A 26,800-nucleotide genomic window follows, 5' to 3' on the forward strand; every position below is an offset into this window, starting at 1 on the left:
GTCTGCGCGGGGGTTTGTAAAACGGGGCTGCGGGGGGGGGGGGGAGAAGGAAAAAGTGTAGAGAGAAAATAAAAAGGCGGACAGGCGGGCTGCGGCGGTGGTGGTGTAGGTGGTGGAAAATCGGAAACGGAAAATAGGAAAAGAGAGGACAGACCGATCGTGTGACCGAGAGAAGAGGAGAGGAGAAAAAAAAATAAAAAGGAAGAAATAACGCGGAGCTATAATAAAAGAGTAAAGGATTGTGCGCCGTGCGACCGCGGCCGTCGTATGATAGTCGCCGCCGCCGCCGCCGCCGGCAGATGGCAGGAGTGCACGGGGACCGCTCGCGCCGGAGATATCGTCGTCACCGCGCCGCCGCCGCGCGTCGTCTCGTCGTCGGGCCCACCGGTATCCGCCGAGCGCCGTTTGCTCGCCAGTCGTCACTGATTGTACGCGCGGTGTCGACACGCGTGTGCTGTTCGTCGTCGTCGCCGGTTGTCGCCCGTCGTCATCGTGGTCGTTGTCGTGTGGTGTGTTTGTGTCTCGCCGTCGTCGCGTCTGCTGATCACATTGTCCGACGCCGCCGTCTTACACGCGAAAATATTAATAAAATTACTACCACACATATTTTATCATTATTCTATAATTATTACCGTCGTCATTACCTATTATTGCCGTCGTCGGTCTTTATTGTTTTATCATTATAGTTTATTAAAAAAAAAATCATTTTTTTTTTTATTTAATTTTTTTTTTTTTATTACGATACGCGTCGATTTTTGTGCGCCCGAAATACCCCCAGAACAGTGTCATACTTGCACAGAAAACGAGTGTTGAAACATTTTTGCGATTAAAGTTTTTCGGGGTATTTATCGAGAACAAAATTTTAATCCGTTCTTAAAAAAAAAAAAATACTCCACAGAACATTCCGATTAGTATTTTTTATTTTTTATTTTATTACCCACGAACCGGGTAGACGAACTTGACCTGTCACACCCAGTGTTCCTGCTGCAGCAGTGCATTCGAGTGAGTTCGAAGAGGTGAGTTTTTATTTTTTAAAAAAATGCACATTTTTATACAATAAAAATGCTGCATGGTAATATTACCATTTGAAATTATGTCTTTAGAATTTAACCCACTATTTTTTTTTTCACTAATCTTGTTTTTCGTACAGAACAATTTTTTCTCGAAAAATAACATTTCTATTGATGATAGGTAGGTATATAAGAAAAGTAAATTAATTTACTTCACGAAATTGTCAATGATAAATACGTCTACAAATAATAATATTTTATTCTTCGCAACAATAACGTATAAAAAAATTTAACTCCTTATAATGCCAAAACGTCTGACAACAGGTTAGAAAAAAAGACTTTAATAAAATAAAGATGGCCAACTTTTGTATTTTGTAGTTATTTAAATTCACTTTTAATTAATAAAAATTATTTATATCGAAAATCAAAATTTTAAAATATAAAATGTATAGGTACAATAACTTATTCTGCAATTTTTTTTTTTATCATATCGGAAAAAATAATAAAAATGAATTACCTATTATTTAAATTTTAAAAGTATTATACTGCTGTTTAAATTTATTGATATTCATTGTTGTTCATTTAAATGAATTTATTGTATAGGAGTTGCGAAATAATTTTAGTATGTTGAATATTTTTTATTCTGATAAAATTATTTTATTTACTAAAAACTAATAATTATTAGAAAACTTATTCAAAAAACAATAAAACGTATATAAAAAGCAAATAATATTCAATATTATTATATACATATTATGCCTATAAATTATAATGTTACGCATATCTGTTTAGTAAAAATTATAACATACATATCATACATATTATATATTACCTGCCTATTATAATATATTTTCGGATTAGTATATTTTTATTTTTATTATTATTTTACTGAATTACAACATTATATTATTGATACATATAGCAAAAATAATTATTTTTATACCTAATCAATTACGGTGTTATATGTGTTTACATCATATTGGTTAAAAGTTTTGTAATACCTACTAAGTAATAGGAAACAGTGATTATTACATTTACTTTGAAAAAGTTAAAACAAATTATTTAGGCAATACAACACTAACAACAATATTATTTTATTTTATTAAATTTCAATATAAATATTTTTTCATGGTCAATATTGTAATTTTTAATTTGGATTAACTCAATACACACCTTCTACGAAAAATAAACAATAATAAAAACATTGGATCTATTGTTTGGTGTCAGGTGTTTTGTTTTTACGCTTATAATATTTTGATAGCCTACTTATTGAATTCCAATGCTTTGAAATAAAAATATAAATACAACAAATATTCCAACAATAGTCCTAGCTGATCGTAGAATAATTAAAAACAATATATCTGCGGGGATAAGCTGCTTAATAGTGTTATCGGCATCACCCATATATCCGACGTGCGTGCGTCTGACGGCTGACTGTTAATATAATTTGATAATATTCATTTTGGAATTTATTGCAAAAAAAAAAAAATTGGTTTCTACCTTAAACTGATTGCCTGCTTAATACTATAACGATAAACACGTTCAATATTCAGTAATTAAACATGATCACAAGGAATTGTCAATTTTATTGAGATTATTAACTGTCAATTCATTTTATTTTTTTTTACGTAAATATTTATAGATACCTTTACATGATTTATCTATTCATATATTCTGACTGCTATAATTAAGCTACAACATTAATTACCGAAATACAATTACAATTATATTAATTGAGCATTGAAAAACGCAATAAAAATGTGTTTAATCACACTGAGTATAGAAATTATAAATTTGGAGGACGAATTAAACAAGTACGTTTAGTAATATTATTATTTTCAACCGTATTCGATTTTAGAAAATATTTAGATAGATACGTCAATATTATAGCTTGTTCATTGCTAAAATGCTCATTATTACTACTTATGCGCGATCCATAATTTTTTTGTTCATGTCGATCAACAAGTATTTGATGATTATTTTTACACACAAGATGATTTTTTAAAAAGTTTAGATGACGAATAAAAAATAAACACATTTTGTCTGTCATGCATCATTTATAATTAAAACAACATTTCCCTTGATTTACCAGTCATTATATCGTATTTGTTATTTTGAACTTCTTTTTATCATAGCATGTACAAATTGATAGTATGAATTCAGAATTGTTTTGAACAAAATTATGTGTACGTAAACGAAATAATAATGATATAACAGTTTTGTTAGGCGTTTTGAGTATGCAATCTAAGTGCTCGTATGTCTTCTTTAACTGTGTTTTTAGTTAAGAAATATTTCATTGAAGTATTATAAAAACAATAAATTAATTGATGTGTTTCAGATGATAGACCAGATAACATACACATTTTTCACTTGTTAAGTCCTGTCGATAAATGCTGCTTGTACGATAATTATTGTGTATTTCACGGTAATTATGCGTAACACGTGATATGGATGTCCAGGCTATGCAGTCTATGGATTGGCTCTTTAAAAAGGAACGTATCTATCTACTGGCTCAATTTTGGCAACAGGTAAATACTAAAACAGAAGATAAAGAAACCAATATTTTTTTTAACACCAAATGCACGTCACATTGTTGTAACAATTGAGGGTTAAATAAAAGAGGAAAAAAAGAGTAGAAAATAAAACTGTTGGCACAGAAACATCGGCAGACGTTACGTCCCAGTTGTATGTGGTTTGCCGTCCGCCGGGATAGGGAGGGCAAAGGGGCAGGGCCAAACGGCTCTTTAACGCACGGCCAAACATTATAAAATCGTTCACACTTTATTGTTATTCGATGTATTTACGAGAGACATCTAAAACACCGATAAATTCCCTGTTCAGCGATATTTCCATTAGATATACCTAACTATATTGAACATTAAGTTTATTCAATCTTCTAAGCAATGTGATAAATTCCTGTGATCTCAAACGCTGTGTATTTTGGATTTTCATACAATTTTACAGTTATTGTAATCTTCCTGTGTGAATAAAATAATATATACTATATAGCTAATATAGTAGCTGAAACGCAAAACATTTGATATTTTTAGCATTTATTTTGAATTTAAAGTTCCTACAAATCAATTAGCCGTATAGGTTTAGATTACAATTTCAATTTAATTGGTGAATCCAAATTTATAATATAATATACAATATTGAATATATTATAATATTTTAAACAAAAATTATACATTTATGAGTTTATCACACACATATTTTGATATCGTGTAAAATTTTCAAAATTGTGTCGTACGGTCAAAATTTACTTGAAACTTTAGTAACTATTTTAGCATTTTAAGCCATATCATATGGTTTTATTGGTAGATTATTTAAGTAAAACTTCCGGTTCCTGTTTTAAACCTCTGCGGCGTAGGTTTGAAACGCCTCTGTGTGAATTTCAAATTTAACTTGTATATAAGCATTCAAAACACATCTAATAACATTTATCATTGCCACGGCCGTTTAGTGTTGTTCGACTTTAATATATTAAATAGAGAAGGACCGTTGCACGTCTAAAATTATGACGGTCGCCGCAAGAAGCATGCAGTTTGGGGCATCGGGTGTCGATTAACGGTCGCGCGGTCTGAAATAGAATTTTACTTAAACGCCGTAAAGCAGCCGTCGGCGGGGGAGATTTAGAGCGCATTACGATAATATGTATAATTAACGGGGTGACGTCTCGAAAAAAATATTCATTAAATATATTTATTATGTCCGTATCACTTTACGCACGTATCGCCTCATAAAAATCTTATTTATATCTATGTATTTTTTTTTCGATTTTATAATAATTTATAGTGGCGCTTTATATTATATTTTATATCATATTCGAGATATAAATACACCTCTATCCGTTCACGGTCTTTGCCCAGTGACAGTAGTGAATTTTATAATAATAATATGTATCTTCCTATGCGCGCGCGTGTTTGAGTGTGTTTATAATGTTTGTGTACGTATGTTCGAACGTATAAATTATTAGTTTACAGAATTATTTGGCAACGACTCGCAATTGACAGCGTGTTTTAATTTTAGAATTTCAACTCATTAAATAAATACAGGCGCATACATAATATTACAGGCACACACATAATAATAATTAATAATATAACTACTGTCGTTGTGTGTAATAAAAAGTAGTATTATAATATTATACTCCAGTATTGTGTTAAAAAAAAACAACAACAAAATATCGTACTGTGGACCGTTTGCGAGAATGGAATAAACCCGCAGCGGTATCTGTTCGGGCGGCGTTTCGAGGGCGCTGGCACAAAGGTCGGGCGATAGATGGTAGCACAAGCGGTACACGTGTGGCCGGTGGTTAAACATCTATATAATAGGTACTCATAAAAAATACTATACGATTGTCGCTGTCGTTGTCGTCACGATATCATCGTGCAATGCTGTGTTATGTAATACATACGACCACGTAATAATATTTATATTTATATCGTGAAGACAAAAATTCGTTTTTGTGCGACGAAAACCAAAGCACCTCATCGTCAGCGATTCGGCGTAGGTATATTTAGATATATAGACGGGTCGGTCCGGACATGATTTAGTGCGCATCACACCTAGGCGGGACTGGGCGATTTAATATTGTTATTGCGACGACGACGTGTCAATTCAATCTGAACCCACTTTATAGTGTCGGGTGAGCTCGGACACCCTATGCCGCAGCAGCTGTATAGATACACACAGGATCGGCGGGTAGCGATGTCCGTCTAAGTTTAGAAAAACGAGCACGTCTCGTATACGCTCGTTAGCGACAACGACTTTCGGCTGCGGCGGCGTTGTCAAAAACATTCGATTTTTCTTTAATGACGCCTATTCCGGTCGGTCCGAGAGTGTGTATGTGCGTGTGTGTGTGTGCATATTATGCGCCGCGTGTGAGTGACACGAGCAGCGAAAAGTAAAGGGAAAAAAAATGTCGAAAATTTACGATTTTCTTGGCACCCGACGCGACACGAACGACACACGGGTTCATCGGTGACACTGTCGCGGGCGGGCGCGCGTTTGTATGTGTGTGTGTTTGTATGTGTATCCATCTATGTGCGCGCGGACGGTTTTTTTCTCAATAGATCGAAAATACACGTGTGTGCGTGTGTGTGTACGCGTTGGACAGACTTAAAGCACATATTAATAAACTCCCACTGTTATAATACGGGCAACTGTATATGACGACCACGATGACAGCCGTACTGAAATAGCACCGGGGTCCACCGCCCACCCCTCTCGCCGTTCCAAGTGCCACCGCCGAACCACCCCCGCTCGACGACCGGTCCGAGCGGTACAACTCTTCCTGCCGCCGCCGCCGTCCCTCCGACGATGAGTCCGCGACGGCGGCGGGGCGCGGGCGAAGAGGTGTCGTCAAACTAATGGCGTACACAGATTAAACACGTTTTAATGCGGTTTTTAATAATCGGTTTGTTTAGAGTGACACATCCGATCTATGCGGCGGCAGATCCCTTTTGAAAACGATCCAAAACGGCTATTTCGGTATACACGACCATCGCCGCCGTATATTATAATATTATCGTCGGTCGTCTCAACTATTACACTACCGATGCGACGGCGTAGACGACGACGGTCATTTGTGTTTTTATTATTTTTTTTTTTTGTATGTATGTATCATGCATAAATAATAAATATATATACAATACGTCATTATACATAACGTGTTTTCAATGCTGTAATAACATATATTATTAGTTATTACCATACACATCGATACTTCATGTTATAATATTATATTATCGGATATTGTAATGATATGTTATTATAATTGCTTGTAGGTATTTGGCAGAATAAATATCGTCGGATTTGTTTTTTTTTTCTGGACTTTTTTCATCCATTGTGATATTTGCGTCTCCCGAAGGGGGGTTAGTGAACCCGAACGAAAACCGGTTCCGCCGTCATTGATAAATCGGGTTACCTGACAATTGATTAATTTCGGATAGGCCACACCACGGCCGCCATTGGTATCTGCAATCACGACTTCGGCGATCTCCACGCCCGGGACGTCCCTCTCCGCCATCCATCCCGTACATGCTAACTTATCTATATCATATATTGTATACAGTGAACGATAGTAATTTAAAAATATTTTGTAATTTGATTTATATATTATAATTCCATACCCATGACAAAAAATCACGCACGCAACGCATTTTTGAACACGCAGTTTTTATTAAGATTTCGGTATTTTTTTTTTCAGCCACAACAACAACTTCAATCAATATAATAATATATAATAATATGAATACCTATATATACGCGCATAAACGTGATTAAAGGGATCAGGGGATAGTGTATGTGTAATCTTCATCCATCCTCGGTGATTCTTTTTTTTTACACGTTAATAATTGGATTACTCGGTAGAGGATATCTTATAATAAAATCTTTTTCCCCCAAGACTTTTCCGGGGCCAATCTCGGGCCCTGTCATTTGGATAACAAACGACTACCGAGAAATTTGCCTCTTCTTTTCCCATTTTTTTTTTTTTTATCCTTACCACCGTGGCGGCGCTACACGCCGATTCTAATTATACGGCTGGCAGAGCACTGGGAAAAGAAAAGCTTTTTTTCGAATACTTGTCTTGTTTTTCCCTCCGAACACACATCGTTTTCCCATAACTAATTATGTATATATATCTATACAGCAGCATTGCCATTCGACATGATTTTCGGCGTAGATTTTATTCATCAATTACCTGCAGAAGTTATTATTTTTATGACAAGCAATCATTCGCAACAATTGTATTTCGGTATACAAAAATCTTATCTCGTTATTTTCGAAATAATACAATTATATTAATATGTTTAATTACTTATCGTTATTTATTTACCAATTGATTTTTTTCATACTGCACCTATATACCTACTTATATATAGGTACCTTCAAGATCTATATTTCTTAATATTAAAATCGATTTTTGAATTAGGTAGGTATCTACACCTATAATATTATCATATTTGCATACGTTTTAAAATACGGTTTTATCATATTTTATATCTGAATTACGTAAATGCAAAAAAAAACATATTTTTCTTTCAATTGATATTTTTTTTAAATCTCGTATTTCAAAAAAATATTTCAATTTTCTTAAACGATAATAATAGGTATACAGTATATGCATATACCTATACCGGTTATTATACTTGTATTATATATGTACAATATGATATGATAATGACAGTACCATTATCGATAATGCACAAACTACGCGTGTAGGTATATTTCAATAGGCACTGATTATACAAATAATTCAATACGCAATAAATTGCATTTTATATTACAAGTTGCTTACTGAGATATATTTTCAAACGGATTTCTACTTTGTGTTTATTGTTCGTGATTTGTGTAATAAGCTAGTATGAGAAACGACGTATTCAAAATGTCGAGAAAATTATGATTTGTGCGAATATACATATATATATACCTATATATATAATTATGCGACGTTTGCGAAGAATTCAGTGTAAATAGAAATCACTTATTCAAATTTTTTTTTTTTCATTTTTTTAAACGTTGAATGGTTTTATTAGTATACCCTGAATATGAAATCCGATATCCTCGTGTCAACGTGTCGGATTGTACGTAAACAAACACAATATAAATGTTAGGTTTTATTTTTTATGTATGCGCGCGAAACAAAAAATAAAAAAATCCGACCCTTTTCGGATATATATATATATATATATATATATATGCACTTCCGCCCCCGTCTTGTTGTTCTTGTGTGATTTGCATACGTGCCCGTGTCAAACATTTTCTCCCCCTGCCGAGCGTAATGTGTTCTTTCGCAATTATTATTTTCCGCCCCTCAGCTCGTATACAGTGTACGCACATAATGAGTCATTCTTGTTGTCCATTTTGTCTTCAATCCACCGATAACGATCTGATCGATACCAGCATACAGCAGCACTACCACCGCATTATATACAACAACCCTAACCTAGAATGCGTCTAGAAAAAAATTAATATCAAATAAACCATAGAAACGTATACATATTATGTAGGTATGTAGGAATTTATATATGCACAGTAATAATAAAATATGTTGTTTCAAAAGTCATTAAAATAAACAAGCTGACTTCTTAATTCTTATGAAATATGTTGGTTACACAGAACAACGTATTATTTTATAATTCAGAATCTGTACATATTATACGTAGGTACGTAAGAACAATAATAATATAATAGGCTATTTCAAAAACTATATTTATTGGTATACGTACATTCTATTATTTTTATTACATAATTAATATGGGTTGTATACATATACACTAAAAAACGTGATGTAGTTTATTATACACTGAAATCAAAAGTTTTGTAATTCCAACGACACATTAGCAGTAATCTCACGAGTCGTGGCTATATTATTGAGATGTGTCATTAGACACGTTCTTATATATATATATATAACAATTTTTTTTCTCCTTAGTCTACTTTTGAGATAAAGCCGACAGTTTACAGACGCGAGTGAGTAGGCGTAAAAAAAGTGTGTTCAGGAAAATCTGCAACTCTTATGAGAATCGATCTATATAGTTTTTACCTATATAGGCGGCTTTCTTTCATCGTTATCGATGTATACGCAGAAAAACAAGATAACATTGTACATGTATAAAAGCGCCTTATACCGCCTTAATTACTAGGAAACCACGAAGACTAAAACACACACACACATGCATTATAGAAAGTTTTTTTTTTTGATTATTAAATCAAATAATAATTAAATATTTCATCAACACCTTTTTAACACAATAAACCCGCATCGTATTTATTATTTAATTAATCGTAAAAAAAGGTCAACGGTTTTATATGTAAATGTGTTTATGTATACAGTATAATATGGTGTCGTCCGATCAACAATGGGACATCGGAAATCCAGGGGAGGAATACGTTAGGTTGTAGTCATCGCGTTGAATGTGCACAGAGAGAGAGAGGATAGTATATAAACACATAAATAATATAAATGAGCATAATGGAACAAAACAAAAAAAAGTACCAGCTAAGAAAATAATAATAACACAAAGCGATTTATGTTTATAAGATGAAGTCTCAATTCGTCAGTGTCAAGACCGTTTTTTCCTTTCTTTTTGAAAGCAGTCTCCTCCCACGAACGGGTTTTTCTTCTGTTTGATCCGATTTATCACCTATACATACAGCGCGCGCACACACACACACACCCGCGGCCGTATTATTGTTGTCATTTTTTCAAAACGATATGGCCCATTCACTGGTGAGCGCGAGCGTGTGTGCGTGTCAGTGTAATATGTAAATGGACAGGAAAACAACGAGAGCCCGTGGGTATTTTTTTTTCTAATGCGGCCGGGGATGGTGAGTGGGTGTGTGGATGGGGGAAACCCACGCGTTGAAAACAAAAGGGTCCGGACTTGCCCTGCGGAAGTCAAACGCGCGCCGTTGACGTCGACACTCGATGGTTGCTCGGATATAAAATAATAATTAGAAAATAAATATATCATGTGCATATACATACCTATATATGATATGTGTGTGTAGTGTATGTGTTTTTCATAGTACCTATATTCGTCTGGATATATTATATAGTTAGGTAGGTGCTGTGTATAAACTCAATAAACAATACTATTTCGATGGTATTTATATTTTTGCTATATTACGACGAATTCAACGAATTCGACGATATTATATAATATACAATTTAATATTGTATAAATTACAAAAAAATTAGTGTACACCGCCGTCATATTCGCAGGTGTTTTATTGAATATAATTAATTAACATACACATATAATAGGTTTTAATATATAGCTGATACGTATCAACCATATGGGTTTTAATGCGAGGGGAAAAAATCCAATGAGCTCTCCATATATGTCAAAACTCAATATACATAATGCGTCGCTGCAACATGCAGAGAACGAATGTATAATAATATGTTTCAATTTAAAAATTCGGCAACAAGATAAAATGCATATTTTTACATAGGTATATATATTATTCAAACCCCGACTAAACGAAAAATACCGGTTTTTTTTTTACAACGTTAATGAATATTAAGTATAGATATGGAAATGAAAAATAGTGGGTTGACTTTTTTATTTATTGTATGGAGAAATTTTTTTGAAGGGTGTTTGTCTTGTATGTAGCGAAAAAAACCACCCTCTTTCGCGTGTGATGTACTGATGTGTGTGTATATATGTGCACCTATACATACGTTTTGGTTTTGGCGTGAAAAACACAGGTTATGTACGTTTTTTTCTACATAATATAATAATACGCACATCAAAGGGGATAAACCATGATTTTTTTACCGTGCACCCTAATGACTGGTAATGGAGCTAATATGTTTGAACGAATTCCGCGCGATTGGGGGGAAGTTGTTTAGTTGTCGAGAAGTACCTAAATTCTTGTAAACTTTGATACATTCGAATTAACTCACTCGTTATTTGGTACGTATTTGATAGGTTAACGAGTGTTCATTTCAACGGATATTTTCGGTGTTTTAAAAATGTATCAGTTGCTATCACATATTATTAAACACACGATTTAACACCAACCGATAAAATAAGGAAATATAAACATGTAAATAATAAATAATATAAATAATAAATAATAATATTATTTTTATATGTATTTTTGATATTCCAATTAATTGCAAATATCAAAATATAGTTTTAATATTTTATACTATTTTACTTTTTGATAAATTATCTACTACATTGTATGCCTCTTATAATTATTGAGCTTATTATTTTATTATAAATATCATTATTATTGTTTACATATTTACCATCTCTATTTTACAGGATGGTATTGTAATCGTTTATATAATAAAATGTGGGAGTAACTGATGCATAGTGGAGGGAATAGTTATAAAAATAAATGTACTTTTGAGGGCAACTGGTATGCGATCAAGTTAACTTCTCGAAAGCAGATATAAATGTGGCTAATTACCATATTATTGTGTAAATTAAATTGTATAAAATACATTTTAAAGCATTATTATAAGCATATCATTTTATTCCTATAGGTGTTTTATAATATTTAAGTTTGTGTAGGTATACTATCTAATAGCTTGCATATAAGTTATTTAATATTTTTCAAAAATATTATTTGTTAACTGCAATTTTATGTAAAGGGTTTATCAATACGTTGGTACATACATTGTTTTTTTTCCAAATAATAATATTTTATAAATTGCTTATTTGCATTGTGTGTACATTCAATGTTGTTATCTTGTAAAACAGCCGTTGTAAAAATTATCGAGGGCCGGAAGCACTCTTATTAGCATATTACGACCCTGCAGCTATATTATAATACTCGCGACGAACGTATACGTATAGGTTATATATTATCATAGAACATAATAATGATATTATAAAATAGACCGAATACGAATAATTTTGTCCGTTTCTTTTTGTGTTAAGTGTATAGTTAAGCCTAATTTGTCAAAACGAACATGCGTATACAAACGATACACGTATAATAATATTATATTGTATGTACGAATAGTTAGTTAACATTAAACAGTACATTATTATTTTTAATAAATGCGCGAACGGGAACAATGCGGAGAGTTCAGAAAATGTTTTCAATGTTGCGATGGCGATGATGGATCCGGTACGTTATAATTAATAATAATAATTTGTAACGCGCGGTATAAATAATTATCAAAACAATCAACAAGTACATTTTCAAAGAAATCTAATTAAAAAGAAAAACGTCAGAATATAAATATATTCAAAAATATTAATTACTACCTATATTATAATAATATTATATTATAACTACGGATATAACAACAAAAAAAACCCATAATAATAATAATAATTATGTATATGTAATGTGTATAGAAAAATCCAAACTCTACTATTAGGTAGGTACTTATATTTAGCTACATATAACATGTGTATAAATAAAGTAATAATTATATATTTTATACGGACAATACGCGAACGGACGGAATCGTTCGAGACATACATCCGTCGTCATCGTTGAATCGATGAGAACTTAATAATAATGATGATGATGGACATAATATATAATATTATTAAGCAGCGTTGTCCGCATTGTCGAAGAGCAGGTCGCGCTATTATTATTATTATTATTATTATTATTATTATTGCAAGGACGCCGCCGTCGGGTGGTGCATGGCCAGCGGGGGTTTGGAGGGGCGGGTAATATACGATTTTGAGACGTCCGAATATTATCACGGAGCGCACGTCGTACCATTATAAATATATTATCGTACACCCATACGGCATACAGGTACCTGCCTGTATATGTATACTATACTATATTATAATATGACAGTATATAGGTATACCGTATAGTGTATAATATATTATAATCTATATACCGCCGTGGCGTATAATAATATAAACGTAGGTATAATATGTATAGATAGATATGGTATTATTATTGTTACATTATGGTTCACGATCGGCCACGGTTGTTCAGGCGGCGAAGTTGGTGGGCGTGACTGCGGGCGACTGTCGGAAGAGAGACGAAAAACGAAAAACCGAAAACGGAAAAATAAAAACAATAAAAAAAAAAAAACCACCGACAACAAAGACGGCGCCGGGATAGAGAGATACGATACGGAATGAAAACCGAACCTGACGCATATGTATGTACAACAATATATAGTGTGTGTATATCAATCTATCTACATGATATTAAATATATTTATATAAGTGTACGTCACATCACAATAATTACATGCGGGTTTCTATACACTATATATGCGCAAAACGTACGTGCGTACGGCAACAACAGAGGTCGCCGACGTTGTATAGTAATAATAATACTAATAATGATAATGATTATAATAATAATATGTATTATTAAATTATCGTGTTTATACACGCGGGACGCGACTATACGCGCTAACGACGGCTGTGTTGTAGTAGTAGTGGCGAGCAGAAAAGAACGAGAAGAGAATAAAAAACGAAAAAAAGTAAAAGAAATAAAACGCCGCCGCCGCCTCGCACACACACACGCACTCAGCCGATCTATCGACGGGGCCGGTCCAATGGCGCGTGATACGGTCCAATAGTTCCACCTACTTTAAGACACCTCCCACCGGACTCTTTATATATACATACAGCATATAAATACACGTAGAAGGTCGATTTATTGTTATTTTTATATTTATATATCGTTCGATATTTTTCTTTTCGCCGCCGCCGCCACCGCCGTCGCCGCTCCGTTGTCCGTTTCCATATACATTACATTATACTATATTATGTATGTGTAGTGTGCAGTCGTAGGTGTATATACATATATAATATGTGCTATTGTGTGAGCTCGTTATTCGGACGTCCCTCCGTTCACCGCTGTGTACATGCGATGATGTGATAATATAATGTAGGTATATACATATAAAATGTACACGCTCGATTGATATATTATTACCCCGGTGGCGGGGATATATAGGTGGAGTCGATATTTTCGTAGCCATTTTCCAAACGCTCTTGCCTGTTATTATACAATGTAATATAGGTACATATATATTATATATTAGGTATAGGTAGGTAGGTATACCCGTTGCAGTACTTGACATTATATTTTATTGTTATAATATATCTATAGCAGGTCTATAAACGCCACCGTCTCGTAATAATTATACGCGTACCGTCCGCCTGCTGCAGTGTCGTGATAAATGTATAATAAGTATAGGTACTTGTGTGTAAATCTAAACACGGGCACTTGCCCGAAGCTTTATTTAAAAAAAAATCGGGGCTGATGAGACGCCTGTCATGTTGTATTATTTTTACGTATACCTTTTATATAATTATAGGCTAATCCATATTATAGACTGCTGCAGTATTATAATTATACATAGAGTATGTTTTAGTTTGTATATCTAATATGATAAAACTAATGAAATAATAAATATAAAATAAACATTTTGTTTTTTTATACATCAGTAAAAATGTCACTCAACACGCCTCTGCAGCGTTACGATTTATTGTATATTGTATAATGTGTAAATATTATTATTATATTAAACTTCGTGTGTCATATACTCTTATACATCATATTATATTATGAGATTAAACATTTTTATTTAAATCAGTGGGTCGCACGTATATATTTTAACGTTCTATATAATAGTATAATATGATAAGTATACTTAGAATATGTTTTTGGTTCTTCTGAAAACTTAGCAGAAAAACGTCAATTAACCTCTTTTGCCGTGTAACCATCGATATGGTCTGCTGCTACAAGTTTATATCACTACAATATAAAGTCCATCATGTTATCTTCAATTATTGTTTATGATCGCGATAGATAATACAAATTAAAGATTTTATTTTCAAATTTAAATGAAGGTACTTTTACCTTTGCTTACGAAAAAAAGATAAAATTCGGTTATGTTATTGTTATAAAAATATCATGAAATATCTAATCCAACTGCAGTAGCTATACATATAGTATATGAATTACGTTAAAGAGATTTCACGCGACAAATAGCACTCAAATAATATTCTTTATAATATGTTTATGATGGTACTATATCTATACGTAAGTTTCGGAAAAAAAAAATAGAAGACGACGAACCTATACTGCAGGCGGCGCTAAAACAACATTGTAAATTGTAATACAGAGAACAACTTTGGTCAATATATATTATAATTTATACTTATAATATCCATACTGCAGTATGTGTAATAATGACCGGAAATGGCATAAAATATATCGTCTTATTAAAATTGTTTTATTTTAATCATACTGTATGCATGCACGACCGGATTTGATCGATTCCGTGCAGGCATAAGTGGATATAATAAAATATAATAAACGACAAGGAAGTCATCTAGTAAATTGACCGCGGACCATTATTTTCAATCATGTTCAATACTTAGAAGCGCACAGTGTGTTGTATTATACCATTAGGTGTATAATACATATTGAGGCTGAAAGATTATATTACTGTGTTGTTATTCTTATTATTATTACGAGTGCCGTTATTGCGATATTATACGGTCGACATATATATAAACCATCCATACATTCCTATAATATTGTATAGATATAAGACCGGATACCGGTGATTTTCTCTGGACTTCGGTTGTAGTGCTATAGCCGAAGAGTGAAATTCGAATAATGATAATAATGAACTTATAATAAAATAGTATTCTTATGTATACCAATTTATACGGTTTTTGTAAACAATTTTTTTTCTTTATCTTTTGTAGAGAGCTACTTTGGCGGAAAAAGAAGTGACTGCCCTGAAGGAAAAGTTGACCAACAACAAAGCACAAGACACGAACGTCATGACCATGGCCACGCCTCTGAGCAATCATGTCGAATCCACCGAGGATCAAAATAAAACACCCGCCGAACTTGAACTTTCGGCCAAAGAAAAAGAGGTGAGAATTTTTGAACGGAAAAATATTATTAGGGTATTGGATGGTGCAGGATCTTTCTAGTTTAGAACATAAATACGATAATACTATTATACATAGTTACCTATATATATAGTATATATTCCTATACGCATAATAATATAAAGTGTCATATTAATAAATAATATATGTAGGTATGTATAGTATATATATATATATAGGTACATATGGTGACGGTTTATTACTCTGAATTACGTGCGAGCGTTTATTGCACTCAATAAAAAAAAAATATATATATATATATTATTATAATAATATAACGTATACAATAGACGACTTCCGGCATTTGCTCTCTTCGTGCAGCTTTTTTTTTTTTTAATAATATTCAAACACTTCTTATTCAAATATTTGCCTGCCACCGCCGTACCGGATGATGTGTCTTACATATTATAATCTCGTATTTTATCACCTTTCAAACACCTCCGTTTTTTTATTATTATATATTATTTATAATTCTTTTTATTATACTATTATTTTGGTATACATATACGGATAAAGGCAACTCCCGGAAATTCCACAGCAGCCGTTCCGTTGTTGTTGTTATTATTATATACTTATATATATATATCTGAGTCTCCATATTTTACATCATAATGCATAATATATAAAATTTCCACGGGACAAAATACAATCGCGCGTCTGTCTATACCTATACATACGCTACTGCACGGCGACGGAATTCCAAACGCCATCGAGTGTGTGTTTGTGCGTATACCTCTATGTATGTCTTATATAATAAGTATGTAGACCAATGGCGCCATCGAATCGGAAACAAGGTACTCGGTGGTTTTGCAGGAGAGGGGTATATAATAATAATATATAAATATATAGTATATATAGGTAGTACATGTTGGTATAGTATGGTTGTATAGGCGATTTGTGTGTGTGTGTGTGTGAGTGTATACGAACGGAGAAAAAGGTAATGGTATAAATTTTCCACTTCTATCACGCAATTTCCTTCCGTTTCGCGTCCAATCACGCTATTACGTCGGACGCATAATAAGTCTTACGCAGTGTATATAGTATACGGAGAACTTTGGGATTGATTTTATTACATCTGCATTTTCAACGTGTATACATAATATTGTGTTATATATTATTATTATTATTATTGTGTGTGTGTGTGTATGCATATAACTACGTAATATATATATTATATCGTTGTCGTGGCCGCCGCCACCGCCATCAGGGTCTGATATGATCGGGCGAGGCCCTTAAAAATCGAACCAGCTCGACCGGCACGACATGCACACACTGCAGACTATATTATAATATACGATCGTGGAACGTATATATATTATATTATGTATATAAGAAATAAGTATAGTAAAACGACTATAAACAATACACACAAATATATATATTAAACGTATAATAAACGCGGCCAGTGGTGGTGATGAGGTCACGGAAATGCGAAGGACCGAATTCGTAGACGGAGCGAGCGCGGGGCAGAATATATTTCCTCTCCCCTGCCCACCGTCCACGCTAGACGCTCTTGTGTGCTATTAATGGCCGCAGACAACGCGCTCAATTTAGTGTTTTAATAGTGTGCTTATATATATTTATATACATAGGTATATATTACATATATATATATAGGTACCGACCAACCGATCGTTTTATTATGTGAGCGCGCATTCTTCGGTCTTTTCATCGGTTTAAAATAATAATATAATATACATATTATTTTCATGTGATATATTAATGATATCCACATAATAATACAATTTGGCGAGTCATAGCTATATACTTATTTCTTATATATATCAAACAACAGATAGCACGATTGTACACCATTCTTGGATATATAATTATATAATATATATAGGTACATATGCTCCATATGTATACGTGTGGCCTTTAGCGATAATCATTTTTAATCCCTATCGATTCGATATTATATGTTATATTATATCTGTGCAAAATAATATAACTATGTATATTATAACCTGTATTCGACTAAGTGCACGCCGTTCCACTCAAAGGCCGAATTATTTTTGTAAAGTTGTTTATTGATTGGCAACATATTATATAAGCTCTAATATTGTACATATATATAATTAAAATGTACTATGTACATAATAATATACCTAATACATCGACTAAAATTCTGCGTTATGCTGCACATTATTATATACCACCTATATATTATTACACTCAATTGTTTGCGAATCGAAGAGCGGAAACGGGACGCCGAGCTCTTTCAGTCGATGTTTAAATGTTGTGCGTTTGTTTTTTAAGTGTTTAAACGCTCAAAGGGTTTTTCGTGCGCGGCTAAATTAGTTAAGCGACTACCCCCCCCTCCCGCCGCCGCCCCGCCGACGACAGGTGCGGGTGTTGCTATCGTCTCGCGTTATTGTCACCGTCCATGTCGAGCCGCGTTAAAGCCTCCCGCGACCCACTCCTCGACTTCTTCGTTGTTTTCTCATGTACATCATACTATTTAAATCTATTCATTCGACCGATGACGATGTTCCAAACTATTAAAGCTACACAATACGCACTGTATATTATATACATAAGTAGGTATATATATATATATAAATAATAGAAAAAAATGTCAAATTGTTCTTACAAGTCATCACGACGACGAATATTATAAACAAAAAATGAAAAAAAATTATATACTCGCATCACTATAGACTATAGTATCGTCGAATTCAATATACTTACGCAACATTTTATACTATACACAAACGTCAGTTCTGTCAAGAAACACTAGATATATAATATATAATATATATTATCATAACAATATAAAAATTTTGAAAGGAATTTACAACTATTATACTTAACACAATTACCTTTATTCGTCAATCTGCGGGTTTAATTTATCTACTAAAGTTAAGGCCATCAACTGATGTTAAATTAATTACAAGATGGTGATTTAACACCAGTTGATGGTAAATTTATAAGCGTTTGAACAGCGCCGCTATCCCTTTTATACATCATAAGTATTATTCATGCGTTATTCTTTAGAAGTACCTACCTAGCCATATAAATATATAAAACAGGCATTTATTAACATTTTATTATAAACGCGTGTTAAACGAACTCGATTCATTCAATCGCAATCAATGTTGACGTTAATCGCATAATTATATTATTTTATTAACATTGTAAAAAAATAAAAGTTAAATTCTCAAGAAAAATCATATGTTGTAATAGTGTATATAATAATGGTTAATTTTGCACACCGTATTTTATTTAAATATTTTCACCTCCGACCAAATAGTTTACACACAAATGTTCAGGTATACACACACCCACACACCAAATACTCGTATAATTTATTAATTAGGAAAGTACACACACAAGGAAACGACTATACACGATCCCCGCACTCGCCTTCTCCGCGGCTAGGAAGACCCGTCCGACATCTATATACTTTTGATCTCTCTGTCTCTCTCTCTGCCGATGATTTTCTTCGCCGACGTTCGCTCTACAATGCATACACACACACACACACACACACACGCACTCGCGCACGCAAACATATATAAACGCACATATGATGACGAGTGGTCGCCGAAGGGTAGAAAATGAGGGTTGATAGATGGGCACATAACGTGATATAACGACGTATTATATCTGTATATATGTATAAATATATCTATTTATTATATGAGTTCGGAACTTCGCATCATTCTCTCATCCGCTGTACCCAGACTCGCTCGCGCACACACACGCACGTACACCACCTACCCTCCGACCGCGTTCCTCGTCCCCACGCTCGCACGCGAAAGGGGTAACTCCCACCTACGGGCAACTATTAAAACAATAGACGATTGACGCGGCCATCTTGATTTGAAGATATATCTCCGGGGTTCGGCATCTCATTCCCACACACACACACACACGTGGCCCGCACTTTAAAACGGGATTGAATTATTGATCAGCTCTCCCACCCTCGCCCGATCATACTCCGCGACCATTTCCACCCTGTCCAGCCCTGTGTCGGTGTTTCGCGCGCTCCGTATATAAACGCGATACGATATATAGACGGGGCTTCTAATTACGAAATTTCATATTTCATATCCACCCCTACACCCTCACATCCTAGAGCCTCTACCGTCCGTCGTCGTCATCTCCACCCGCACACACACACACACTGCCCTCGCCCTCTCTCATACTCACTCTTTTCGTCTCATCCACCGCCAACGTACATCCGTTCGACCCCCCTGAGATCCTCTATGCGAAGTCCGTCAAAACCTCACCCTCGTAACGATTGTAAACTCGGTCATGTATATATGTGTATATATATTCATATATACACATATTCATGCACATATTCATGTGCTGTACCTCTCTCCTCCGCCGTATCACCTTTGCCGTTGCATAATATATATATATATAGGAGTACGTGCAGAAACCGATATTTGCCAATAATTTCGACGCGCTGTCCACCGCGTATAATATATTACAGTCCCGTAGACCCATAATTTTTATCACGTGTCGTATAGTCCGAAGACGGCGGCGAACGACGACTTGACGTTAAGCCTCCGAGTGAAACGTTACACTGATTCGTGAGATAACATTATTCTCCGATTACGGAATAACGATGTTATTGTGCAGTATATCGTTGTTTCACGAAAACAATATCCGTTATTATGTTCAATTAAAAAATTACGCGTAGTTTGCGGTCGACGTAAAAATAATGAATATCAATGTTAAAAATAATAATAATAATGTTAACAATTATATCAAACTAAAAGAAAAAGTTTCGTGTTTGCGTATATAAAAATAGAAACGTGCAAACGCTTCCCGTGTCAGAAGTTATGATATTATGCATTTCAATGATTGTAATATACCTAGTGTAAAGAAGTTCGTACCCCGCGATTGTTGGCCTCGAAAACTTTCAGCGAGTGTGTGTGTTTCGGGCGAAGAATTCTTTCTCCTATTGTGTATATAATATGCGTACAACGATAAAATATAATGCATGAATAACATTAAAAAACAACTACGTTTACTGCAATAATTAGGTGTATTGTACGTCAAGTATACCGACCGCGTAATCCCATCGATAATGTTTTGCTGAATGTGCACTGTATATACGTTACGCCGTACCAATATATATATATATATATAAATTGTACATAAATAATAAATATAAGTTATATGTAATATACCTATTATACACGCAAACGTACGTGTAATATTTTGTTTCTATAAAAACTGTGTATGAACGCAACGAGATAAAAACATCATCATATTATAAAGTACGCGTCGGTTTATATACCATAGAATATTAACCCGACGCAAACCCTATTTAAATATGTATTATATGCTCGCGTATATTATAATAACTCATACTATGTATAAGAACGTTTTTCTTAGCGTATTAAAATTAAAATTATATGCACGACGAATACCTATTTAGGTACTTGAATACGTGAATCATTGAATATATATTTTATATCGCAGTAGGTCGGATTATATCGAAACGACTTTATTGTAGAGCTACGACTGTAATAGGTACCTATGTCAGATAAACCTTATAATATGCTATGCGTATTCGGCTAATCAAATCGTTTTATTTACAACTTGTACGCGATGTATTCGTATTTTGTTTTATGACTATATCCATATCAATATTGCCTATCTGGATAATAATATGCTCTATACGCTCAGGCTTTAGCACGGCGCGTACGCGATATATAGGCACGCACATAACCTACACAAACACATACACACACACACCACATAGGTACATACGAGAGACATTATAAAATATAGGTACATATATTTATTATACATTATCTTCGGGCCGCCGCTCTCCTAATCTGCAGTACTGCAGTTCTCTTCTCGAGATATTTCGCTCCACATACGTAGATATTCTAATGTATTAAAATTAATTATTATTTATTTAACATTATTATATGATACGCCCGACTATAATGTAATTGTGCACTCCGCGACGATATCGCATAAACTTATGTATATTTACACGCGGTAAACACCGAACACGCGTCTATTTATACTCGAGTATTACATAATGAAATATAATATATAATATGATTTATATAATAGACAACGGATAAATATTAATCACCACCACGCCGTGAACATTACGAAACATGGCGCATGTGAGAAAAAACCGGATGCGCCCAAAAAGCAAACGTGCACAGTGTGCTGTGTGCACACATCACTCGCGGTCACTCGTCACACACGGTCAACGTATTATAAGCAATCAATGCATTGACTGTATATTATGTCTGCAGTATACACGATATATAGACGCGCAGATGATACATTGTATATGTATGTATGTATATAAATACGTCGCCGTGTGTGATGGACGTACAATAAAAAATTAAAATGTATAATAGTAATAATAATATATATATAAAGGTCGAAAAAAAAATCGAACCATTATATGGGAGGGAAACTGGTTAAACTGGTTATTGTCGTTTTACCTATACGCTGTTAGGTACATAATATGCTATATACTTATATGCGATTATTTCGTATTGGGTCTGCTATATCTATCTATCTATCCCATCCATCTATATACATATATATATATTGTGTGCGTATAAAACATAATATATTATTATTCGCTTAAGGTTTTGGCGGTCACCTAACACAGAGTTCGAAATTCGCTCCTCATCCGCCGCGAAAGTCGCCGTGCACGCGCGTGTGTATACGCTCGCCGCCGCAGTAAATTTGAATAATGTCTTTTTACCGAAATCCACCCCCTCGTTTTGCACACGCACATACGTCAGATATTATAACGACCCTCGGTTAGGACGTGTGTGTGTGTGTAGAAAAACAATATACAGTGCTTTACAAACTGACGAAATCCGATCGTCTGCAGTATGACGTTTGTACCAACGCAACGACAAAAACTATACGTCACATAACTCACAAGCGTGTTCTACATTCAATAATATTTATCGTGAGTTTGTTTTTTTACACTTTTAGTAGAAATTTTATAACGTTTATACGGTCGATTTTCGATGTGAGTATACCTATAATAATATATAAGTGTGCCTATTTACTTGCATGGCTTACGGTGCAAATTGATATATATATATAAACCTACATCGTGACGATTCTAGTTTGAAAGTGTTGTCTTGAAAAATAATTAATCGCGAGACCTAATGAAAATCGTTTATATATACGCTCCTATAATATAATATTATATAATTATATGAGAATTTGAGAGATTATTAAGCGTGCGGGATTACTTGGAAGATCGAGTTGTTTCAAAGTTTTTCAAACTATTTCGGTCGAAACATTTTAGACGAATATTTTCATCGGTACATTATAATATTCGTAATAGCTGCAGTAATATAAAAACAACAACTTTTCATCTCGCGATTAAAACATTGTTTTATATATTTCGCAACTGTATATGAACTTAATAATCATATAATGCATTGTGCGGGCAAACTTTTAAAAATTACTGACGGACGTGTTTTTTCTTTAAAATCAGTTTTTTTTATATTATAGTTGTACTATTATTGGTTCAAATATAATTATTTCGCAATGAGTCCTGTCATTGCCGTCAAGGTTTCCATTGTGATACGCGTATAAAATAAAACAATTAAATCGTTTCCAAAGGTCACAAACTACCGCCACCATCACCGCATATATATAATAATATCGAATGGCGTGTATTATAATAATATTTGTATTCCCAACAAATCATCGGCGTAGCGTTTGGTTGATAGAAAAAAAAAGCCCATTACTGTTACGACTTACGTATATATAGCTATAACTCGTTCTGTATAGACAGTGTATACATATATACATATTACATGTCTATGTGTATGTATATTATATATAAGTACGTAAATATTGTATAATAATTTTACTATGCTATTGACAAATATTCTAAACTAGCACCCTCTTCACCACCATCAGCACCGCCACCTTCGCCACCCCCTCCTCTCGCGTTTCGCAACCGGAAGACGTAATACACAATAAAATCGAATTTCCCTGCAGCCCACGTTTCGTCACGAATGTGCTTTTGTTGCTTACACACGTCCATACAATGTATACGTACACACATACACGCATAGGACTGACAGTGGTTGCGAGTTGTGTTGGCGGGGTGGGGGCGGTGCAGGCGGCGAGCAGAGAAGAAAGGTACGGCAAAAGACAGTATAGTATAGCGGAGGGTTGTCGATGGGAAAGGCGAGGGATATATATCTAAAACTACTTGCCGTATTTTGAATGAGAGCGAATTGATCGGCCTGTTATGTACATGTATATTTATATACGACCGTGTGTCGAAGGGAAAGGCGAGGGATATATATCTAAAACTACTTGCCGTATTTTGAATGAGAGCGAATTGATCGGCCTGTTATGTACATGTATATTTATATACGACCGTGTGTCATAGGGATGATGGGTAGAAGAAATATTCGACGGGCGGCGAGAGTGTGATGATCGGTGCGGGTGTGTGTGTGTGTGTGTGTGTGTGTGTGTGTGTGTGAACGAGCGTGAGGGATGAATATGTGTATGCGAAGAGAAAAGGGTTTAAACTTGCCGTATCTGTCTAATTGTCAGGGCGCTACCGCTCCTTCGCCCTCCGCCACCGACTCCCATCATGCCGCACTGCTTCGCCTTTTATTATATATGCCTGTCCCTGAAGTAGGAGTGTGCGTGGTGGGCGATGGACGCGAAAAGTGGGGGGAGGTGTGATAGGGTGAGAGGCCGCAGGGAAGAGAGGCTTAATCACTCGCCCTGCAGGCTCCGGCGACCGTTATCTTAATGCCTCCGACACCGCCGCCACCGCCACCGACGCCCTTGTCAGCCGTATTTGTATATATATATATATATATATATATATACATAAATATACATACGATATGTATACGTGCACAGGTTCGTCAGTCGATTTCCGAATCCCTTCATCGGCACTTGTCGATATAATCAATAAAACTGTGTTCCACCACGGTTTCCTTTTGTTTTCTTCCCAGCCGTCCGCTCGTTATTTCTCCCGCGTTGTGCTATTATATATGTATACATCATATACATGCATATATTATAACACGTACACAATAGTGTAGGTCCTACACTGTAGGATATACACGAACCATCTCTTTTCGTCTGTCATCTCGCCACAACCACCGCCGTCTTTCGTATCATATTATATAATATATATATTTGCATTGTGTTAAAGTCGTCATCGTCGTTGTCGTTATACTAAACAATCAATCTGCAGTATATAGGTACCTAACGTTGGCTCATTATATTTCCACGTTTTTGTTTTTTGTTTTTGTTTTTTTTCTGAAATCGTGTATACACGAAAACGAATAGATAAAAGTCCCTCTACGAGTTTATATAAATATTTGTATATGTCACCGGTATAATATATCGACGTCCGGCGGTATATTATTTAGAATTATGTTTCTTACTCTGAATCGCGTGACAATAATTATTAAAAAGTGATATAACACTATTACGCCCGTCGCTATATATTATGCGTATCATTATACGAGTTTATTTAATATAGGAATAATACGAAAAACTTTACCAAACATGAAATAATTGATCGACACCAGTATATCATCATACATGTGTATTATTACAGATGCTCACGCGTATGCGGCCAGACCATATTTTTTTTCGCCGTGGGTACATATTTATGAACAATAACCGTTTTATGGGACGTTATTACATAACATCCGTCACTTTCGGTTTCTTGCACGCATAGAAACCTGGCGGTCTTTGATGTTCTCGTGAAAATTAAAAATTAGCACTCGGCACCGACTTCAAAGTTCAAACGACAGCGTTTAAAATCGCCCGATGTCGTATTAATAATATTTATAAATAAATGTTTCTTTTGTTTCGCGAGTACGTAAAAATAACAACAAAGTAAAAAAAACGAATTGAAAGATGCCGGGGTGGACAAAAAAAATAAATAAATAGGTGATTAAAAGCTAAAACTACGGCGAGAATCCTAATGGCAAAATCCCAAAATCGAGCCGAAAATTAAAAACCATATCAAACGCTCGCGTGGCACATATTGTTGGACCATAGACAAAAAAGGGTATAAGAATATATTGCATTATGTATAATATTATAGGTATACAGGGTTTTACAAATTTTGTGTGACAAAAATGTTACATATCGTCGTTATTGTGGTACAATATTTGAGACACCCTATATATATTTCGGACCGTTAAACGACGATCGTGGTTAAGGTTCTCAAGAACGTTCGTTACACATTATGCGAACGGATTTTCACACCCCCTCGTCGATCGATTTTCCCAGCGACGTATATCATCGTATTCATGCATTATGCATATATGTATAGACATAATAAACACACACACAATAATATATACGTACGCGTATTATAATATTATTACTATTATCATCATACGGGAATGGTCTCTTGCATGCGTAATTATAATACAAACCACCACCACCACCACG

The 26,800-nt window shown here is 34.5% G+C and overlaps 1 protein-coding gene across 4 annotated transcripts in view; it reads left to right on the forward strand.

Moving 5' to 3' along the window:
- Positions 1 to 409: 409 nt before the first annotated feature.
- The window catches only part of ct (homeobox protein, cut), a 37,428-nt gene continuing 11,037 nt past the window's right edge, over positions 410 to 26,800 (forward strand). For 3 of the 4 annotated variants that reach the window (XM_015508554.2, XM_015508556.2, XM_015508557.2), the window contains exons 1-3: positions 410 to 1,016; positions 3,349 to 3,538; positions 16,199 to 16,372. In XM_015508554.2, the coding sequence (XP_015364040.2) occupies positions 3,458 to 3,538; positions 16,199 to 16,372 (255 nt within the window). In that variant the 5' untranslated portion in view covers positions 410 to 1,016; positions 3,349 to 3,457. The remainder of the gene's footprint in view (positions 1,017 to 3,348; positions 3,539 to 16,198; positions 16,373 to 26,800) is intronic. The other variant, XM_089222262.1, reaches the window with a different exon arrangement.

The sequence above is a fragment of the Diuraphis noxia genome, unplaced genomic scaffold (genome assembly GCF_037042655.1).
Source record: "Diuraphis noxia isolate RWA-SAM2 unplaced genomic scaffold, SU_Dnox_SAM2 contig0003, whole genome shotgun sequence".
Lineage (NCBI taxonomy): Eukaryota > Metazoa > Arthropoda > Insecta > Hemiptera > Aphididae > Diuraphis > Diuraphis noxia.